The sequence below is a fragment of the Zeugodacus cucurbitae genome, chromosome 2 (genome assembly GCF_028554725.1).
Source record: "Zeugodacus cucurbitae isolate PBARC_wt_2022May chromosome 2, idZeuCucr1.2, whole genome shotgun sequence".
Lineage (NCBI taxonomy): Eukaryota > Metazoa > Arthropoda > Insecta > Diptera > Tephritidae > Zeugodacus > Zeugodacus cucurbitae.
This window is the reverse complement of record NC_071667.1, coordinates 71,013,628-71,035,024: the sequence shown is the minus strand read 5'-3', so window position 1 is coordinate 71,035,024 and position 21,397 is coordinate 71,013,628. Positions and strand designations below refer to the sequence as shown.

The 21,397-nt window shown below is 36.8% G+C and overlaps 1 protein-coding gene across 4 annotated transcripts in view; it reads right to left on the bottom strand.

Moving 5' to 3' along the window:
- LOC105209190 (forkhead box protein O) overlaps positions 1 to 9,928 on the bottom strand; it is a 76,785-nt gene extending 66,857 nt beyond the window's left edge. Inside the window, exons 1-2 of one of the 4 annotated variants that reach the window (XM_054226032.1) lie at positions 9,800 to 9,928; positions 6,257 to 7,010 (exon numbers count right to left, since the gene is read on the bottom strand). Coding sequence is in view for 1 of the 4 variants with exons in the window: in XM_011179471.3 (XP_011177773.1) it covers positions 6,095 to 6,115 (21 nt within the window). In the remaining 3 variants the exon portion in view is untranslated. The other 3 variants (XM_011179472.3, XM_011179471.3, XM_054226033.1) reach the window with 3 other exon arrangements.
- Between the last annotated feature and the right edge of the window lie 11,469 nt (positions 9,929 to 21,397).

Sequence of the window (21,397 nt, the reverse complement as noted above, 5' to 3'; positions counted from 1 at the left end):
TCGTATTTTTATTTTGAATTTTTTTTGTAGCTATTTTTAGTCGTACAACTGTTATGTTTATTTTAAGTTAATGCTGAGGAATTTTTCAAAACCGCAAACATCTCACCTGTTTTCTGTGTGCACAACATTTCTGTTGAAGAATATATTACAACAACGCTGTACTGCATACATTTGTATTTCGATTCATTGCTTACTTTTGTTGATTTGTTGCTACGTTTTACTTCACCTCTTTGCTGTAAAAATTTTCCATGCTGATAATTTATTGCATTAAAAGTTTATTAATATTTAATTAAACAAAAATAAAAGCGCCGTCTACTAAAGAGTTGCTCTGCGTGCTCTATCACCAGATCACTAGCGCTATCAAGCGCTCTCGACACACGCTCGACTCGACGCAACTATTTTATGACACAGCATTCTCTATTTATTAATTTACATATCAACAGCAATAGACGTGTATATTTGTGTGTGTTTGAATATTGAATTTTTGATTGAGTTAAATATTCAAATGGTTAGTGGCAGAAAAAAATTACATAAAACACAACGGCCAAGCGATTCCGTAAATGCTAAACGTGGCGCTGTCGCGCGGCACGCATACTGCGAGCATTGCCATTTCATTTCATTTAACATTTTTTACTTTTATTTATACGATTTTTTTTCCTTCAATACGAAATTCAACTGCGCAGTAGATACGCCATTAAACAAATTACTCGCTCTCGCCACAGCTCACTTTTCTAATGTTAGTTCAGGCTCTCACGCTTGCTTTCTAGCGGCTGTCAGACCTTGCGCTCACGTTAGCGCTCCAATCAAAACAGTAAAAATGATTAGACGTTTGATTAAATCGTATGATCACTCGCTCGCTCACTCGCTCGCTCGCTCGCTTGCGCTCGATCGCTCTTTAGCTCTGCGAATGCGGCACGAAAGAGGCGTGAAAATCAACAAAATAAAATAAGACATTTTTTCAGCAGCGCACACTGAACGAAAAAAAAACTCGTCAAACGTGCTTACAAACACCACAAGCAAAGTAAGTCAGCAGCTATACAAAGTAAGCACACCCCTTGCCGTCCGGCCCACTTTAGCGGACGCAACAAACGGCGCGACTGCGGCAAACAGCCGTGAAATTGCAGAGAGTGAGCCAGTGATTTCGGGTTTGGCCTGGCCGTCATGATCAGCAGCAGATCGTGCATACAAACATATATTTCTATATACGGACAGTGATCATCATCACTGTCATTCTTGGTTCGTCACAGTGCCCCCGGTGCATGATACACATAAAAAAAACAGTATCACAGAGCACACACATACGTGCTCGGTTAAGAGGGTCCATTGGTCCTCTGTGCGGCTGTGTTGGCTGGTATTTTATTTGCTGCGGTGTCATTATTCCCTGTTCTCCACACACCTGCCCAACAGTCTGGCAGACTTCTTCGACATTTTGCCGTTGTCAGTACATAGTATGTGTTCTTCTTCCTCGTCACATGTTTCGACTCACCCATACTTAGATCGCAAATGTGTTCGCAGTCCGGCACAGACAGTGAGTACACAGACATATTGCCACATTTTATATATACCTCAGCGTGGTATGTGCGTGCGCTATCTCCGCATAGGCCTCTGTAGTCATAAAGCGAATATTTAACACGCGATTTCTGCGCTTCTTCGGCATTCTTTATGAATTTTCTTCTTGCCGTCGAGAGCAACAACACAACACTGTAGCTTTCTTCGTTTTATGTCTTCAAAGTATTATAATTATTACTCTTGGACTCACAGTCAGCTACATACATATATAAAAATTTATTTCTATTTTTTGTGGGTGCAACATGATGCTGGCCAACTAATGGTGGATTCCCGTGGTTTCTTAAGCCGATATTGTGAGATCGTTAAATTTGTATGGAATGTTTGCCATGGCAGACATAACCTCGAAGAATGTTATTGAACTTCCATAGTGAAAGAGAAAGGTCCACATGGTACTTTGGGTTCTGAAAAAGTTAAAGGGTTTCCATGATACCTTAGGTTCAGAAAGAGTTATAGGACCTCTATGATACTTTAGGTTCAGAAAGAGTTAAAGGGTATCCATGCTATTTTGGTTTCAGAAAATATTATAGGGTCACCTGCTACTTCAGAAAAAGGTAAGGAGTATCATTGGTACTTTAGGTTCAGTAAAAGTTATAGGTTATCTATGGTATTTTGAGTATCTTGTCTACAGGGTCTCCTGTTACTTTAGGTTAAGAAGGAGTTAAGTGCTTTACGTGGTACTTTAGGTTCGGAAAGAATTAAAGACTCTTCATATCACATTGGAGTTCAATATCCTAGAAGCATCTACCAAATTCAGAAGTTTTACTAAAGGAACCATAGCAGCGAAATCCACCAGAACCCAGCCAGCAAAACCACATTTAACCTAGTCTCGTAAAACAACTCCGCAACAATCCATTTTCACAAGTCTTTAACTAACTTGAGTGTTACCAGAGCAATGTTAAACCGCATATGGCTAATATAAATCACGGCGATCATTATACAATTTTAGTAAAAACTTCTTTGTTATTTTCTTCCTCACTTTTTATTTATTTTAAACCGTCGCTTGGCATCTGTTGCGGCCAAATTTATGTTTATTACTCTTCTCTTCTGGCTTTTCGCTTGACTTTTTGTTTACCCTTTCATAAGGTTGTTTTCGTTTCAATTTTGTTACTTTCACACACGCACACACACAGACAATTCTTCTTCCACTTTCTGCATTCTTCCACACTTTTGCCACATTTCTTTGAACACACTTTTACTGGTTTCTTTTCGGTTTTATTTTATTTTACATTTTTGCGGCATACATTTTTTTCACTTTTGCCCGAAAACCTGTTCCCCATCACATTACAAGATCATCAACTCATCGCAAGCTCCAACAAACACACGGAGGCATACAAAGTCTTTGCTTTTCTCCTCCAACAGTCAGCAGACGGTCTCGTTTTGGCTTTTGTGGCTCTTGTACGGCAGTTCTGTAGCAATGGCATTTGGCTGATTCGAGCTGCTCGTTTTGATTTATCATCCCTTCACGAAGACCCCGCTCACTGCAGATGCAAATGATCGTACAGAGATCTGACACATACCTACATACAGACATCTATGTAGATCGTCAGGGGTAAATGTTTGTGTCTTCCTGTTGTCGTTTCACAGTGAGTCTCTTCTCATCACAGTCAATCGCGTTCTTCATCATTAAGTAGCGCGGCCATGGTCCTCGGCCTCTTCGCGTTTGACGTAGTCGCAGCTTTTTGTAAATTAATCTCCACTAAATAATAAGATAATCAAAAATGTGTTTGTCTGTATGTACGAGTATGTGTGTGCAGTGCCTTTCCCCTAGTTCATCCATATCAGCAACATGTTTTGCGTCACTTTCGACTTGGATTTGTCCCCCTTTCGTCTATACGGCCGTTGCATTTCGCATTGCTCCGCTACGGAAGGCCGTTTATTGTTTGTTTACTTATTTGTTTTGTTTTTGTCCGGAAGATTTATTTTCATTTTTTGTTTTTTTTTTTTACTTTTTTGTTTTTGTTGCTTTTCTACAATTTTTCACACTACCGGCTTTTTAACTGCACATAGGTCTGTATGTACATATGTGTCTGTATGTGGACCTGTTTTTTCGTTTTCGCCACTTGATTAACAGATGATACTACAAAGTTGTATGGGAGATGTGATTGAGGTTAAGTAGTCGCCGCTCAACGGTGCTGGCCACGTTTTTATTATATTTTGCTATTTGGTATGCTTTTCTTTGAGACTTCAAGGTTTTAGCTTAACAAAGTGTGAGTACTTGTGCATAGTTATTTATTAATATTTTAATGAACTAAGTATAATTATTTTTCTTTTAATGTGATTTTACTAAAAAAAACAATGCTTTAGATATTTAAAAAAAAATTTAAACCAAAATTTAACCGAAATTAGTATAAATAATATAAATAAAATTAGATTAACATCTCTTCAATCTCATTAACTGTAATGAATATTAAACCTCCACAAATACAACTGAAATTTCAAACACTGATTTCAGATTTCCTTAATTTGTATTCAATATTCTATAAATGATTCCCTTTCAAAACAATTTTTTATAAATAGTTCCTGTACTAAAGTGTACTAAAGATATAAATTCTTCAATTCGCAGTACTTTAGTAGCTAATCGAACTAACAAGTGGAATAAAAGAAAGAAAGCGGGTATACCTTTTATTCTAATTGTAATAATCCTCAAATTCGCTCTATAAGAGGAAGAAATCGAGCGAAAGCAATTTATTTTGATAGAACACATTATGGGGGTTTATAGTGAGGTAAGAGATGGGAGGTTCGCCTAATTTCAATCTGAGTAAAGAATTTAGTTTACAAATATCTGACTATGAAATTATTAAAAATATTATAGAAACTAATGGTATTTATAGAAGCTACAAGCCAACAAACAAACATATTCTAAAACTATATTTGATACTTTTTACAAAAATTTTGTATTTGGAAGATAATGAAAACAGAATTTGGTAACATAATTTATTAAGAAATTTTACAAAGGTATAATTATGATGAGGTTGTGTCCGTGTGCCTTTTTCGTATTTCCAAAAATAAAAAGAACCTTAAAAGGTCGTCGTTTTACATGCATATGTAGATGAAGTTGCTGAAAGAGCTAAAAGTGATTCTAAATATCGAGTTTGAGAAGTGCTTCGACTATTGGTATTAGTGCGTAAGATCGAAAACGGCATCATTAACGTGAACGAATATACCTCGTATGTAGTGAAGTACATTTTCGAAAACTGATCCTCTCTGGAATCCAAAATTCAGCCAATAGGAATTTTCATTGTATGCCCTGACAGCAATATCTTAAATTGTTCTAAGAGTGACTTTTTAAGGCCCATTTTAAATATGTTGAACATTTCAAAGGGTCAGACTATTCTAGATTTTCTTATAACAATTGTAATATATGAATCATGACCCATGTGTTCTAAACTACTAATTAACTCACTTAAGTAGTAAGTGAGTTCTCTACTAAATTTCTAATAAGAGAATCCTTAAGTTCACTTCACTAATCTATACGGTGTTACAGGCATACCTATTATATTTAAACACCCTTTAAGTGATTTGTGAAATATTAAACCCATTACATTAGTTTCGAGAAAATTTCAAGTTTGTAAAATCTAAAATATAAATACTGATCACATTTCCCGAAATACAGTTCGGGCTTGAAATAGGTCTCAAACAAACCATCAGTTTAGATTAAATAAATATACATTAAAATAAGGAATGCAATATCGTTCTTCCCTTAGATTCAAACAATTTCGAATTCGAAGATATATTACGGAAATCTAATTAGATTTCTTAAGGAATGAGGTATAGGATTCTTAGTTAGTTAGAAGAAAGAACTTGTATGCACGTATCACAGCAATAAGTACGAAAACAGAAGAGTAAAAAGAAACCGTTTCAAGGAATTTTTAATACGAAGTATTTCAAAATCTTTTAAATAATGTTCCATGAAAATCCATACAATATCATGTTGATATTTCGATAAATGAATCACATCCATTGAAGGGGAGATTTTTATATATTCACTTATTCACTAATTTGAAAAACAATTTAAAATCAGACTTTCCGTTTTACATTTTGTTTTACAAGTTATGATTAAATATAAAAATAATAAATGTTCAAACAAAATAGTGTATTCTATCATGGGCTTGATTTAAATTCACTATCACTTCAGAAAAATAATCAAATAAATTTTAGTCTCAGTAACAAGCAGGTTGAGTTTCCTTATTTTAGTTTTTAATTAAATTTAATATAATTCATATGAAAATTTGTTGAAAACAAATAAATCGTCGACACAGCACAGAACAAAGCTTGTTATTAAATAATGAGTTGTGCGAAAAATAAAATTATGGAAATCACTGAAAAGTGTTCTCTGAAAATTATAAACTCATTCTAGGAAAGAACACTCCACCAGGTTTTGAACTGGAAAGGTCCTCTTTTGACAAGTTTTTGCGTAGAATTCATATAAAAAACTAACATAACGGCAATGAACTAATTAAATTTGTCTAAAATATTAATAAAATGCAAATAAAAATATTTCCATTTACTCATGCGAAACACCTACTTGTATGCCGTAGCACGCCATTTCTAGATTATATCTGTTTACTCAAAATAATTAATATTCAACACTTTTAACACTTATCGGTTTATAAAAATTCGACTGCTACGTATAGTATAAGATGCGTTCTAAGCATTTAACACAAATGACAACAGGTAGAATACTTACAGAATAATAACCTTCACCGCTGTCACGCCGTTAAAATGTTTGCTGAACCGCTGTTCTCTTTCAGCGCTGATAATAGCTGTAGTTGTTGTTGCAAAATATTTTCTTATTTTTTTATTGTGATACAGCAATTTTTGGCCGCATACAAATATTTATTTGGTTTTTTGGCTCTCACGATGCGTACTCTCGCGCTCTATTTGTATTATTATTATTTGATATTTTTCTGTTTTGTTTTTGTTTTATAACATTGCGCTCTAACCTCGCTCAATACAATTGTATATATTTTCAATACCAAAAACAATTTTTGTTTCCACTTTGCCACACTTTTCACTTATTTTTTATTTATTTATTTATCACGCGCAATCAAACTGCATTTGTACGCACTTTTTACACGTAATTTCGTTACGTTTTTTTTCTATCTCTTCTATTTATCTTATTCTGTTACTTAACACTGTTACTTTTTTGATGGCTGATTGTCAGGTCTGTTGTCACTTTTTTGTACCAAAACACATGTGACACGTTTTTCGGGGGTTTCCAGGGGGGAAAATTGGTATTATTTAACAGCGCTCAAAACTCAGCAATTAATAACTCGACAGCCGTAATCACTAGGCTGAAGAGCGGTAGCTTCTTTTCTTTTTGTTATTTTTATTTCTGTAATTTTATGATTTTAAGCCGTTGGCTTGCGCTTTATTTAAATTTTCTATTTTTTTCACACACTTTTTTAATTTTCAACACTTTCCTTCAGAATCTGCAGCACCTGGAAGCACAACACATTTGTTTATTATTATTTTTATACAGTGTAACGAAAGAAAGAGCAAGGAAACCCCTTTCTTATGTGTTCTCTACTGTTTCGCAAACACACTCTATTGTTTATATTCTTCGAAATTGTTAAAAAAGTATTTAAAAAATCACTTTTTGGTTTCCCAAGACATACAAAACACCACAGTTCCAGCACAACATCGCATACCGACTTCGGCATTAAACTGACACTTCAGATACAGATACGAAAAAAAGACACACCGCGAAGAAAGTAAACGATAAGATGTAGATGAAAAAAAGCAAAAACTCGTTTCGCTGCTTGTTGTTGTTGCTTTTTTTTTGCTTTACTACGCGGCGATTGAGTGGCAGAATTACTAAATAGCGGACGACTGGGCAGCGCAGGAGCGGCCGATCAACTGACCGCATACACACGGACACGGTACATTGTCTGACTGCGGCTGATTACTTGACCGCCTTTCCGACTGTCTGCCTGCCTGACTGCCTGACTGGCTACTTACTATACACAGTATATAGAGACATAAGCACATACGTGCCTACCTCACCGGCTCGACTGGACTTGACTTGACTGGCTGGTTGACTGGCTGACAAAGTATTGTTGTATCTCTCCACACAGCAGAGCACAACCGATCAGAGATACGCGCACAACCGTACACACGCATTGTATCTGCGCTACTTGTTGTAGAAAGGAAACAACGCAGTCAGTACCAGTACGCGACAGCGATCGATGCTGCGTCAAGTAATCAGTAATGTAATGAGTAATGGATCGCTGAAGTTATGTGCGCCTGTGGAGACCGGCTGTTGAAATTCGTAAAGAAGTTTGGAAATCATAGCGGTTTACTTAAGCGAAATCTATGTTGTGACTGTCACCAATACTCTCCTCAGCGTTGAAGGTATGCAAATTTATGCCGCCGCAAGCGCACCGCGCTTACAAAGTATGACAGCATAATTAAGGCGTGTAAGCGTCACGTCATCAATTCGCAGCATTCGCTGTGCGCATAATTACATATATTCCGCGGCGTCGCGAAACCGTAAAAGCGGGAAGCACTAGTGGAGCACGCACCAGATGCGCGGCGGAACCGCAGAATATTGTAATTTCCAAATGTGGTTTTTGGCGCGGTTTGGCTATGGTTGAAGTCTATGGTTGGAGTCTACACTGTGTCTACAAACTATATATCGCTACTTCACTCACAAAATGAAAACAACAACAATGGCGTGTTAAAGTCGAGCTCATCTGTACTTTTTGACGCAAACATTTCTGAGATCACTTGTACTTTCAGAGTCCGTTGCCGCTCTAGTGCTCAAGAGTTCATTTGGCAATTGATTTCAGAGCCGCCACAAGTCTTATTCGCCGATTGCCTGCTTTTTAACGTAAACTTTACGGGTTACAGTGTAGAATAAAGAGTCAAAACCGAGCCCATCTACTTCTAGTCGTGACTATTTCTGAAATCACATGTACTATCAAAGTTCATATCGCTCTGAAGAACTCATTTAGGAGTCGCTAGCTAAATGACTTGCTTTGTAACGTAAACTTTTCGGTTTTGGCCTTAGAACGAAGAATAAAGAGGCGAAGTCGAGCTCATCTGTACTTTTACTCGCAAATATTTCTCAAACCACTTGCGCTTTCAAAGCTACCGCTACCGCTCTCAAGAACTAAAGGAATTGGTCTCAAAGCCGCTTGCTAGAGTTCTTCTTCACCGATCGCCGGCTTTGTAACGTAAACTGTTCGCATTTCCGCCTTACAGTGCAGAATAAAATAATAAAACATCCTTTAAAACGTTCGTTTGTAGGCAGGTACTCTCTTCAGCGGCAACCAAATTCCCTCACGGCAGCACTTGATCGGCAAAGTATTTTCTAAAAATATGTTTTTTTTTAATTCTAAATTTATATGATTAGGTGATCGCGTTGAACGCGCAATTTGCCTTTGAGTCGATGAATTTATTGCCGCGCAGAGAGCACAGCGCCACTACAAGCATACAACCAGCAAACATTTACGATTTTTTTCGCTACTTTTTTGGAGATTTTTTTTAGAGAACTTAGAAATAAAAATTAAATTTTTTTTGCGCTAAAAAATCGCCTGCCGCACGCCCGCCAATTGGTGTGTTGCCTTCTGGGCAATTCTTTATTTGTTTTCTTTTTTACTTTATTGTACATTTGTTCACCGATATTTTCATTTCACTTCTCGCCTTTCGCGCATATTTTAGCCTTTTGCGCTTTTTGCTCACACGCGCACAAACAACCCAACACTCACAGCCACACACACACACAAACACAGAGAGACACAGCTACACGGTCACTTAAAATGTATGCTTGTGATTTCCTTCTCTTTCTTTCGTCGTTCTTTCTATTACGTGTTTTTATACAATTTTTCTTTGTTTCTCATTTCGGGGTTTCGTTCTATTCGTTCGCTTGAAATTTGCAAATTCTTGAAAAGGTTTTCCTCCGTAAGTTTTCACACTTTGTATGCACGTTTATTATTAATTTTTATTAGACTTCCGCTGGGGCCAACATTCGTCACTTATAGACTCACTTAGTCAGACAGTCCGTCAGTCAGTTGGGCAGTCACTTAATCCGGTTGCTATTCAAATTGCCTGCGCCACTCGTTCGACTTCGACTTTGCATCGATGTCGATTAATGTTTATAACGCAACGTAGTAGTACTATCGTACGTTTGTACGTATGTATGTGCGTACGTATGCGTATGTGTCGTAATGAAAATAAATATCACTCACAAATTGCTAACGCAGCGAACGACCTCGTGGCTTCTTACCGAAGAAACTCTAGTACAGACCCTACTTGCTTTCTGGTTGGATGCGAACAGACAACTGACTCGTACAGCGGATCCCAAAAGCGTCACAGTCCGCCTCGCCACGGGCGCAGCAGCAAAAGCAACAGCATTCACACTACGCCAATAACGAAGGCAACAACGACGAAACTGAATCGACGATTCATTTTCACACAAGCGCTTACGATGTGGATGCCGCCGTCGTCGTCGTCGTCGTCGTCGCGTCCAACAACGCAACGCCGCTTATTACACAGCGAACGTGTGGATGGCGTATCGACGTCGTCGTCGTTTCGTATCAGCCGACGTCTCGTCGTAATCATTGTCGTAAGTTTCGTTGTCGGCTAAAGCGCCATATGGGGCGAAATAGCTGTGCATGCACATACCACATACATACATACCGACGTACGTACGAGCTGGCCATTCAGGCTCCACCAGCTCGTTAACGATAACTGGCTGGCTCGTACGTCTCGGTGGTTGCAAAACCGAGTGCAGTGCCAACAACAGCAAACAGCGCGCGGTCGACAATACCACCACCAGCAAGCACATGACGGTTGTGGAGACGGCAGCTTCAACGCTTGCGCCAACTGCGCTGCCTTGGACAACGAAAGCGCTTTGCGTCCCCATCACCAGCACTGCCACACACACTCGCATAGTCGCGCGTACACACGTTGAGCCCCACACGCGTTGTTTCCAAACCAAAGCCGTTTTGGCGGTGGCGTGTTGGCGCTGTCATACGTTGACATACATTCCAAAAGTGTGTTCATTCTTTCCCGCTGGCCGTGGGCGCAAAGCTGCTGGCGGTGGCTTAGTGGGCGCTAATATTTGTGTTCATTTCGCTTTTCGCGCTCTCCGGCTAGTGGGCCCACTGACTCTCTTGTTTATTTTCTGCTTGACGTTGAGTAGCGCTAATCGCGCGCGTATTTCGTTTTATGCTCAGCAGGCACAGTGGTTCACAGGTGTCGCAGAAATGGTTGGGAGTGGAGAAGTTATGGGATATTTTATAATAACATAAAGTTTTTATAGGTGGATTGAGTAGACCTCGGATATATAAATCCACTTTTTGGTGGCTGGAAATTGTCAAAGGGTCAGAAAGGAAAAAGGGGTCAGGAAAGAGGTCATAATACTTTGTTTGTAACAGCTTTACGACTTTTAACTACATATATAAGTCAAGCAGCCTCTACATAGTATCCACCTAAAAATATTGGAACCTGGTACAACTATTTCTAATTAAGATGGAAAAAATCTGAGATTTGCTAACGGGTTTACGTCCCCATAAACTTTAAAATGAGATGGAAGGAAAAGTATTAGAACTATTGAGGGCTCTTGTTTACGTTGAGGATTGATTGATTTCCCGAAATCACGTAAACAATTGATGACACCCATAAAATAAAGCCACGATTCTTCAACGAATTCTAGATTTTCGAATAAATGAAATTGGAACGAAAAACTGTTAGAAAAATTCTTAGATACAATATATTAAATTTTTTAATAACAAATTAGATTAATTCATCGTTGATTCAGGGCTTTGTTGTCGAAACGTCAAATTTAAAGAAAATACTGCCTAGGAAGCTTTGAAATAGTCGAGTATCAGGTCAAATAAAAGCTCGATGTAAAGGCAATTTAACCAATTTTTATCTCAGTTTACTGCCTGATAAATAATCTAGAGATAGGACAGATACATCAGAACACAGCGCATGAGTTGAGTTTCCTGAAACTTTAGAGCTTTTCCTCAGGAATATGCAGTGCAGTTGTCAAGATGAAAATCTCTCAAAAATTTTACATGTGAACCATCCTGGAGATTGGGTTGAAACTTTCCCATGGAAGACCAAGAAAACCAAAGTGTCATGGAGAAGCTTTTGATGCATACATATGTGTATAAGTTTTAAAGAGTCTTTTGCATAGTACATTGATATTTATAGAGGGTTATTTAAAATCAAACAATACTGTTCGGATTATATATACATTTTTTAATATCTTTAAGGAGTTTAAACAATTTTCGGAGTATTTTAGATCAGTTAGATCATCCAAAAATGATTAGTTGCGTTCAATACAACTTACGTTCAAACAAATACAATGCCATAGATCAATATTCAGTAGAAAAACTTAAGGGATTTGTATACAAGGCAACAAACTCGCAGACCAGCTAGCTAGGAAGGCCGCTGCTGCCAGACCAGTAGGGCCAGAGCTCTTCATTGCTGTTGGTCCACAAGCACTCAGAAATGGACTACTCGAAGGCGAATTGGTAAGTAGGAATCGCTACTGGCTGCAATTGCAGGGACTTCGCCACTCCAAACTGCTTCTAGGGGGGTACAACCGCAAGAGATTCTAGCAACTTATTGCGCTCCCAAGAAACAAAATGAGACAACTAGTGGGACTTTACACTGGCCACCGCCAACTAAGGCGTCATCTGAACAAACTCGGGATCTGCTCAACGGACCTGTGCAGATTCTGTGATTTGGTAACGGAAACATCTGAGCACCTACTCCAGGAATGTCATGCGATTACGGGGTTAAGGAGTCAGGCAATGTGGTCTCTATATACCCAAAGGGAAAGTATCGCGACAACCAGCCCTGCAGTGTTACTAAGTTTTCTTAGAGCTACAGGACTGGATGATATTCTGTGGTAAACAGGAGAGGGCACAATAGACCGTAGGTCGCAGTAAGATTCTCTAATAAAATCGAATCTAATCTAATGGATTTGTAAAATAGTATACTCATATATATGTATATAGTATGTACAAAATAGAAGTATAAAAAACCTCAACACAAAGTCGCCAGACAAATCGTACGCTAGAATGATCTCGTGAATGCTGCTAACCCCCGCATACACACCCATCCTACATACATAACTCAATAAATATATTATTTCATTTTCCTTTCGAACATTTTCTACTTATTCTACAAAAAAATAATCCATGTATCATCCTGCTTTATTTATTAATACCTATTTTTAATTAATACTGACTCGCACGCTTTCCTTCCAAATTTTATTAGAAATTATTATAACAGCCTCTACGGCTACACACTATTATATATGTATATGTATATATGTATGTTAGAAATTTATGTAGGTGAAAGAGCGAATACGAAAAAATGTTTAATATTAACATTTCTATAAGAATTTAATGCGCAAATATTCTCGTTCGTTAAGCAACAAAAATTAAATAAATATAATTAAACACTCATGCGTTGTTATTGTTGTCTTTCTTGCCTTCCTCATTTCATGTCTTCTTTCTAGCAGTAGCAGCAGCAGATCGACTCGAGCGTACTCGCAGATACTCGGTTAATTTGCAAACGAACAAGCACAACGACATAGCTACTCATATGAATGCCTATATATGTGTGTGGTGTGTGTTTACAAAAGCCCAAAAACAGGCAGGTATCTATATATATGTATGTAAATATATAGAAAGTACTTTTTGAGTACGAGTATGTGTTGTCTTCTTTCAACGGATTTCTTATACATAATAGCTACACAAAAAGAATTCAGAGAATGCCATCTTCTACAACTACCAACACCAAGACGATGGCGAACGAGCCCCTCAAATGTTATTTGCTCGATCATCGGCTTTCCAACTGCGAAATAAATGCTCGACATTCATCATATATATTTTTTACAGTGTATATGGTAAGTACAAACACGCGAAGGTTATTCAGTTCAGCAAATTATCGCCGCCACCACCAGTGACGCCTTGACAAAGTTGGACACACGTGTTTATACATATACACATATATGTATGTGGGTCTGTTTGTGTGCCAATAATTAGATTCTTAAGTGAAGTGAAGCTGCGTGCGCACTCAACCAGCTTTTACTTATTCCAGAAGGTCAATATTTCAACGCTTTGGGCAGAACGCTTCATGCGCAGCGCACAGTCTCTGTCGCGGTCTGTGGGTCTCGCTGTACGAAACGCAATCGGCGTGAAAAAAAAACGTAGAAAAAGTTTGCATAATTAATGAAAGATATGTCAAAGACTGGTTTTGTCGCACACATCTGTACATACATATACGTTTAATCATATGTTTGTATGTATATAGTAATTAAAGCAATTAAATATTATTATTTATAGTCAGTATAATTTTATTGTGCATAAGTCACATTAGCATTTTAGCCAACATAACGGTGAGCATAGATGCTCCCACTAAATTGCTATTAATTATAGTATTTTACTCACCTTGTAGCTTCCGTCATGTGGAGCTGGTAGTAAATGCGTCATATCAATTTGCTTGTAAAAATATTATAATAAATAATAGTAATCATAAATTTTCCAGCGTGAGAACTAAATAATTGAATCGCAATTTTCTATAAAAATAACAACAACAAATCCTTGAAAGTCGTCGTCGTGAGTTGTCTATTTCATAGATCGTTAATGCCGTTATTATGTTTATTAAATGCCATTAATATTTCTCTCACTGGGAAACGATCTAAACGAAATCTTTGAATATCTCGAGAATAAGAAATTATTGGATGTGTTGAGGAGATCCTGTTTCGAAAATATTATATTATATTGTTTTTGGACAAAAGAATTGACAAATATTAGCTTTCAACAATCAAAGTAGAAAATTCCCTACGAAACATCTGATATTACCATACATCTATCTAAAGCATTTAATTTTCTCTGTCTCATTTAAGGACTCTTTCATCAGCAGGATGGAGCTTTCATCACCAAATATCTAACACTAACGGTAAACCTCTCTATAACTGAAAAATTATGAAGAAAATCTGGATCTGTCTTCAAGCAATTCTTGATCGACATTTGACTGACTGAAGAAAAGGGATCTGCTTTAGAACAAGAGGTTCAAAGGTAAGAAAGGGTTAAAGAAAATCGCATAACATTATATACGATAGCATTTAAAAGGTTTTAGAGCTGACATTAATTTGTTTATAATTTTTTTAAACCAGAAGAAATTAACTCCATTATATATCTTAGAGCAGACTTGTTCGTACTATAGAAATTCCTTTCAAAATTAATTCAAATTAATGAAAACCCATGTTGATGATAATGAAGAATATTTAGAATGACTAAAGTGTAATCTATTTCGAGGTTCCCTACTTTTTAAAGAAAAAACACAGAAAATTCAAATTTATTGGGGAATGTTTATTATCATTCGAAAGAACATTATTAGGCATTTATTTTTTAAAGATTATCTTTTTCACATGTTGGCCACTGCTACGTCTCAGATTGTCTATCCGTTAACTCCAATTTTCAATGACTCATGCGATCATTTCAACTCGTAATCGGCGAATGACAAGCGTGATGTTTTGCTCCAAGGCCTGAATCGAAGCGGTATTTTTTACATAGACTTTAGACTTATCAACACAGGAAAAAGTCTAACGGTGTGATATCACACGATCTTGATGGCCAATCGACCGATTCAAAATGTGAAATTATCTGGTCACCGAAGTTTTCTCTCAATAATTCCGTTGTTTGATGCGATATGTGGGTAGTGGCGCCGCCTTCAATCTCACGAACTTCAATTTCAGGCATAATATAGTCGGTTATCATGGCGAGATAACGGTACACTTTGACGGTTACGTTCTCACCGCCATCATTTTTGAAGAAATATAGACCGATGATTCCACCGGCTCCCAAACCGTTGTGTTTTCTGAGTGAAATGGCAGTTCCTGGATCTGCTCTTCGTTCCAAATGCGATAATGTTACTTGTTTACAGACCCATTGAGCGGCCTCTTATGTTGACCATAAGTTGAGCGAAGCGCGTAAAACACATTATTTACAGAATGTTCTTAACAAAGTTAAACAATTTGTAAACGTTGTTCAATAGTTAGTATTTCCAAATATATATATATATATATATATATATATATATATATTTGGCGTAGGTACCGCTTTAAGCGATTATAGCCGAATCCATTTCCAAATATATCTCACAAAAATAACATGGCATGATATAACAGAGCGAATTGTGACTAATTATTGTACTATTCTAGACCAAATCTTGCATGAAACTTTTTCAGCTGTAGATTACTTGTATTTGGAAGTATGAACTCGATATTCTCCTTATGAATCCAATATTCAGCATTGTTATAGGAAACCACTATATGTTAAAGGGGTTCTTCTTACGGAAGTAGTTTAGTACTGTACTAGGAAGAGTCTTATAAACAAATACTGTATACTAAATAATTATATAATTTAACAATTAATGACCGCTCTCACAACCCATATATAAAGAGATGTAGAGCAAAATTCTCTCTTATCTTACAGTTTGATTAACGAATCTATAGTAGCAAGATATATGACAAAAGGTCACCAAATATCGTTCAGCTCTATGTGAATCTCAAGTAATTATAAGCACAGAACATATGTATGTAAAGCATAAAACGAAAGCAAAAGTCAAATCACTCGTTTACAAAAAAATCACAATTCCAAGCTTGTGACTATTAATAACTTAATTGAAATTAGATAAATGAACGACTGATAAGCATCGAGCTCAACACTTGCGTGGCCTTCAAGCGGCGTAATTTGAATTTGAACATGGCATGGAAGCTAAATACTTATGAAGGATAAACATCGGTCGCCAATATACTATATGTACGATTACAACTACATAGTATATGAATACATATAATTGTAACTGCCAAGTCGGCTTAAGGCAGTCATAAACTCGCTAGTGTCAGCGCTTAGTCACGTTTGACACGCGTGCCAGTACTTTATGAATTTTTAATTATTCGCTTTTTTCTATATTTATTTCACAACTTTGTTTGTAGGGTTTTGAACCTGCTTAGCATTTACTCTATGTAAGCTTATAAATATGTATGAGTGTGGAAATAGATATACGAGTACCTAAGCATATTTACACGCTTACACACTCACACACACATACATTATTGTGAATGTCCATAATTATAAATGCGCCCGGAGAATAGCAAGCGTTTTAGCCCTTTTTTACTATTTTCATCGAGGAAGTCAAAATTGCTAATTTATTTCAGGTTTAGAAATTAAATGAGAAAACCTGTCTGGGATTATAGAATATTATTGGAAATTAATTGCCCCCAGAAGAATTTTATGAAAATGTTTTAATAGAAAAAATGAGCTGCTATAAAAAATTTAATTATCTCCCATCGGAGATTTATTACAACGGGTTTTAGGATTCGAGAAATATTGAGTTTTTTAAATTGCTGCTTATAAATAAAAAACCGATTATAGTTAAAACGTGGCGCCTATAGGATTAAGGTTACTACTGTGGCCCACGTGAAAGCGAAAGATTTGAGAATTATTATATCTGTATACTTTTTGCTTCAATTGTATTACGATAAATCTACTCAAATGAAAAAGTTCAGAAGAGTTAATGTGATTATTCAGATATTTTTTTACAAATTGTGAATATTTCTTCTCTAAAACAATATATTCTCTGAAGGTTATTTAAACTGTTCTGAAGTGAATTCTAATGAAATAATAATTTGTCCATATAAAATTCAAACTTCGAGTCTCGACTCAATCGAGTGCGTAAATCTGAGAACAATTGTATGCAACCTTGATAAATAGTTTTATATCGATTTGATAATAATAACAATTTAAGGGAGAATTGTATATTCAATACTTTCTTTAGACTTTGAAGGTCCTAAACTTTGCCTGTCGCAAGGTTTCAAATACAGTGTTTTTGTTTTGGTCAAATCAATTACTTTTTTAAATGAAAGAGTTTTCTCCACTGGACTGCATTATTTATTCTTAAACGGAGCTGTGGATGTATCATATTAATTTTCTAATTATTATCTAATATAGGATCTTCAGGGTTGCAAATCGCAAAGATCATGTGTAAAGGGGCTGATCAAAAATATACTTTAATTTCCGCTGACGCTCGAAAGAAGTGGTTATAAGAGCATGATGGGCATGGCATGCCTTCTGGTCACTGCCTACATAGTAGCGGCGCATGCCTATAGGATGGGGGTGTCAGATCGCGAAAAATGCAAGGGAGCAGGGCACCAAACAAAGAAAGGGGCATCTCTTGTGCAGTTGACCTGCGTTAGCAAGGCGTTTGGTCTCCACAGTACAAGAAATTAAAGTAGATACTTAGAGTGGGTCGGCTTTATCTCTTAAAATTCGCGTCAAGCTGGCATTCTTAAAGATGACTACTACGCATTGACTAGGTGACGACACTTCATCTGGTATCGCTAAGAATAATAACTGGTTTAACAGGCTAATCTAACCTAACCTATATAATTATACCGATTAAAGTCAATCTGTCGGATGAAAATTAATAAATTCCTTTATAATAGATCAAACCGATATTAAGGCTTCAAAGTTAACCGAAGTAATGGAGATTCAATTAATACACATTTTGAAGCTTAGAGAAAAATACGAACCGATTTCATGCATATTTGGTTCCAAGAATTTTACTTTCAAAATATTTTACTTTTGGTCTTCATCTCAACTTTCTAATCATTTCAACCACCACTATTTCAAAATGTTTCGAACAATGGTTGGGTGAATAAAATTGTATACGTACTATCAAAGAGCTGGGAATCATTCCAATTATTCCGAAACATCACAATATCCATCACTTTATTTCACGGCATTTTCAGCGACAAATCGAAAGGAGCACATGCCCGAAATGAACGTAATCGCTTAAATTACACCACAAAACCACATACCTGAGGAAGCAAAAATAGCAGAATTGATTAGTCATCAAAAATATTTTCTAAGAAAAATAATAGTTCAACCCTTTTCGTGCTTTTTATAATTGCAAAAATAGTTCTATCTAACTTTAGACCCACTCAAATACACACAAACACACGTGTGTTTTATATGTATATGTCGTTTGTAAACCCAATCACCTACTGGCAGTTGCATTTCACTATTTGCCACTTTAGCCGCCGAAATGGATCATCGCCAAACAGCCACTTTAATTTTATTTAGTAAACAGAAAACTATTTCAATGTTTACCCAACAGTTTGTACAAACACACTCACTCCCTTACATACTCACAAGCAACAATACACGACGAGCGTTGTTTTCATTCGCAAAACTACAGACGAAAAAAAAATAAAAAGCACACGATCACTCCTACAAACATAGATTTACCAAACAGCGTGTGAATGTATGCACGAAGAATGCTGTTGGTGTATGTGTTCGTGTATGTGTTCGTGTGTGTTTGTGCGGGCATTCGGGAACGCTGATATGCTAATACAAAATGCGCATGATCAAAGTGCGCATTAGCTTGAAAAACTCAAGCGCCAATGTGGAATTCAACTTCCGCTTATGGGCGCTTGTCGGCGCGCCGGCTGCCCACCACCGCCGGCCGTCGACCGCCAACGCCCGCCCAAACGCGTCGCATACAATTTACAAACAGCCAGACAGTCAGCCGGCCAGCGAGTGAGCCGACCAGCCAGGCGATCGCTAATCGAACGAAAGCGATGCGAAATTCCGTATGCGAAACGACCAGATAACCTCGGCGCATAGCGCGACTGGCGATTAACGATAGCGATGACGTCGCAGACCTCATACAATCGATCGCCACAACGCCATCATTAGCACGGCGATGCCGTTAGTTGGTGGAGGGGTTGGGTTGGTGCGATCCACCATTGAGCGCCAACAACGCGACGCCGCAGCAGCCAAGGTAGGCATAAAACAGCGCCAACTGCCAGCAATGCTTTTGTATTTGTGAGTGTAGGAGAGTTGTATGCGCTCTCACTGCCAACAGATTGCGAATTCATCGTCCACAATTCATTTGACGAGTTTTTACGTTGGCAAAACACGTGGTTTTCAAGTTCACCGCGCAAATTGAAGACAATATAACAATTGACTTTCTATTAAATACAGTTTTTTCTTTGCTTTTTGCTTTATTTTTATACTAACATATAGTCAGATATAGGCGCTATAATAAATATACATACCTCCATACACTCAACAGGTATTTATATATAATTTTTAATTCTCTTCTACTTTTTTCCTATCTATTTTTCTTTCCTAGCTAGCTTTAGAGAACTATGTTGTCATAGTAGAACTGAAAAAGCACAACAAAGCAAACTTAGATAATATTTATATGTACATATGTATGTATGCGCCTGTGTTTGAAAACACATACATCATTTGCATACAGGTAATCTGAAAGCGGAGAGCGTATACTCATATACATATGTAAATTGCTATTCATGCTCATCTATCTGCCTACTCTCATAAAAATCGAATACATATACATATATATATATATATATATTTATATACATATATAATTGAATGTATATATATCTGTTATTTGCATCTGCATTTGGCGGCCTAATAAAATCAAATAAAATATTTGCTCGACATTCACGTCCACCATCTCAACATAACGGCAACGACCAATTTTGCAAAACACTATTTTGAAACTTTAAACTCAATGCTATGGAGCGCATAATAAATAAAATAAATAAATATTTTTCAATAACATCAAGTTAAAAGAGATATTTGCTGGCAAAGAGCGCACCTACTGGTGTTACTCTTAATTTGGACACATTGAGATTTTCTGATTACAGCTAACAATGGTTTTCCGGAACATATTTTTGAGCCGAAAAATTTGAACAAAATTTATTTTTCAAATCTAATGGTTTTGAACAAAGTGTATGGATGATATATTTTCCATTTTAAGGGGCTATACTAGTGTAACCCATGATTAATTAGGCGATTTTTCTGAATATTTTTAAAGAAAGTGCTCGATCGAATGGTTCGCAGTTTTTTGGATATAATATGGTATATTTTCAGCATCTTAAAGTATAGATTTTTTTTACAAAAATATTGGAAAATAACGGAGTTATGTGCTGCCTTGGGAGGTGCCAAAAAAAGATACCTAACTGCTAACATGATTTCGGCCGAATGAGTAGCTCAAACTTAAAAATTCAAAAAGGGTATTAAGTTGAAGTAAAGGAGGATGGGATCATGTGTAGAAGTTCACGCAAGTGAGGAAAGTTTTTGATTGTCATTCACTTGGGAGTGCCCAGAAACGATTCTTCTCCACATGGTTCAAGCAGCTCACGACTTCCGGTTTTAGACCAAGTATCCTCTGGGTAGCCAACAGAAATGGTAGGTTTTTTAATGCCAACTGTAAAATTTTCAACAATCCAAAAAGTTAATAGGTTATTGTATAGTAAATATAATCAAGAATATCCAGTTTAAATTTAAAATCCATTGGTCAGTTTCTCGTTGAGTTATGATGTCAGCAATTTTGAGAAAAGTCGTCGAAAAACGCGTTTAAAGATTCGACTATAGCTGCTTATACCTGCGAGCAGTCGCCCTTTAGAACGCTGCCATTCATAAACTATTACGACCTTGCCGCATTCACAGGATATTTTTGAAAGTATAAACTATCGACCTTCCAAAGGCTGTATCTCAGAAACTATTATTCGGATCGACTTGAAAATTTAGGATAATATTTTTGAGATGTTGTAGAAATTAATAAGCCGAGAAAACAAAAAATCGATTTTTTAAACCCACGAAACCCATGTAACCCCTTAAGTTCTAAAAAATCAAAATTTAAGATGTTTTAACTAATCGTCTCTAACTTTCCTTAGATTAACATGCCCAATTTCTAGTAGAACCATTATATGTTATGCAACGAATGTCGTTTAAAACTAAAGGTATGGTAACAGTAG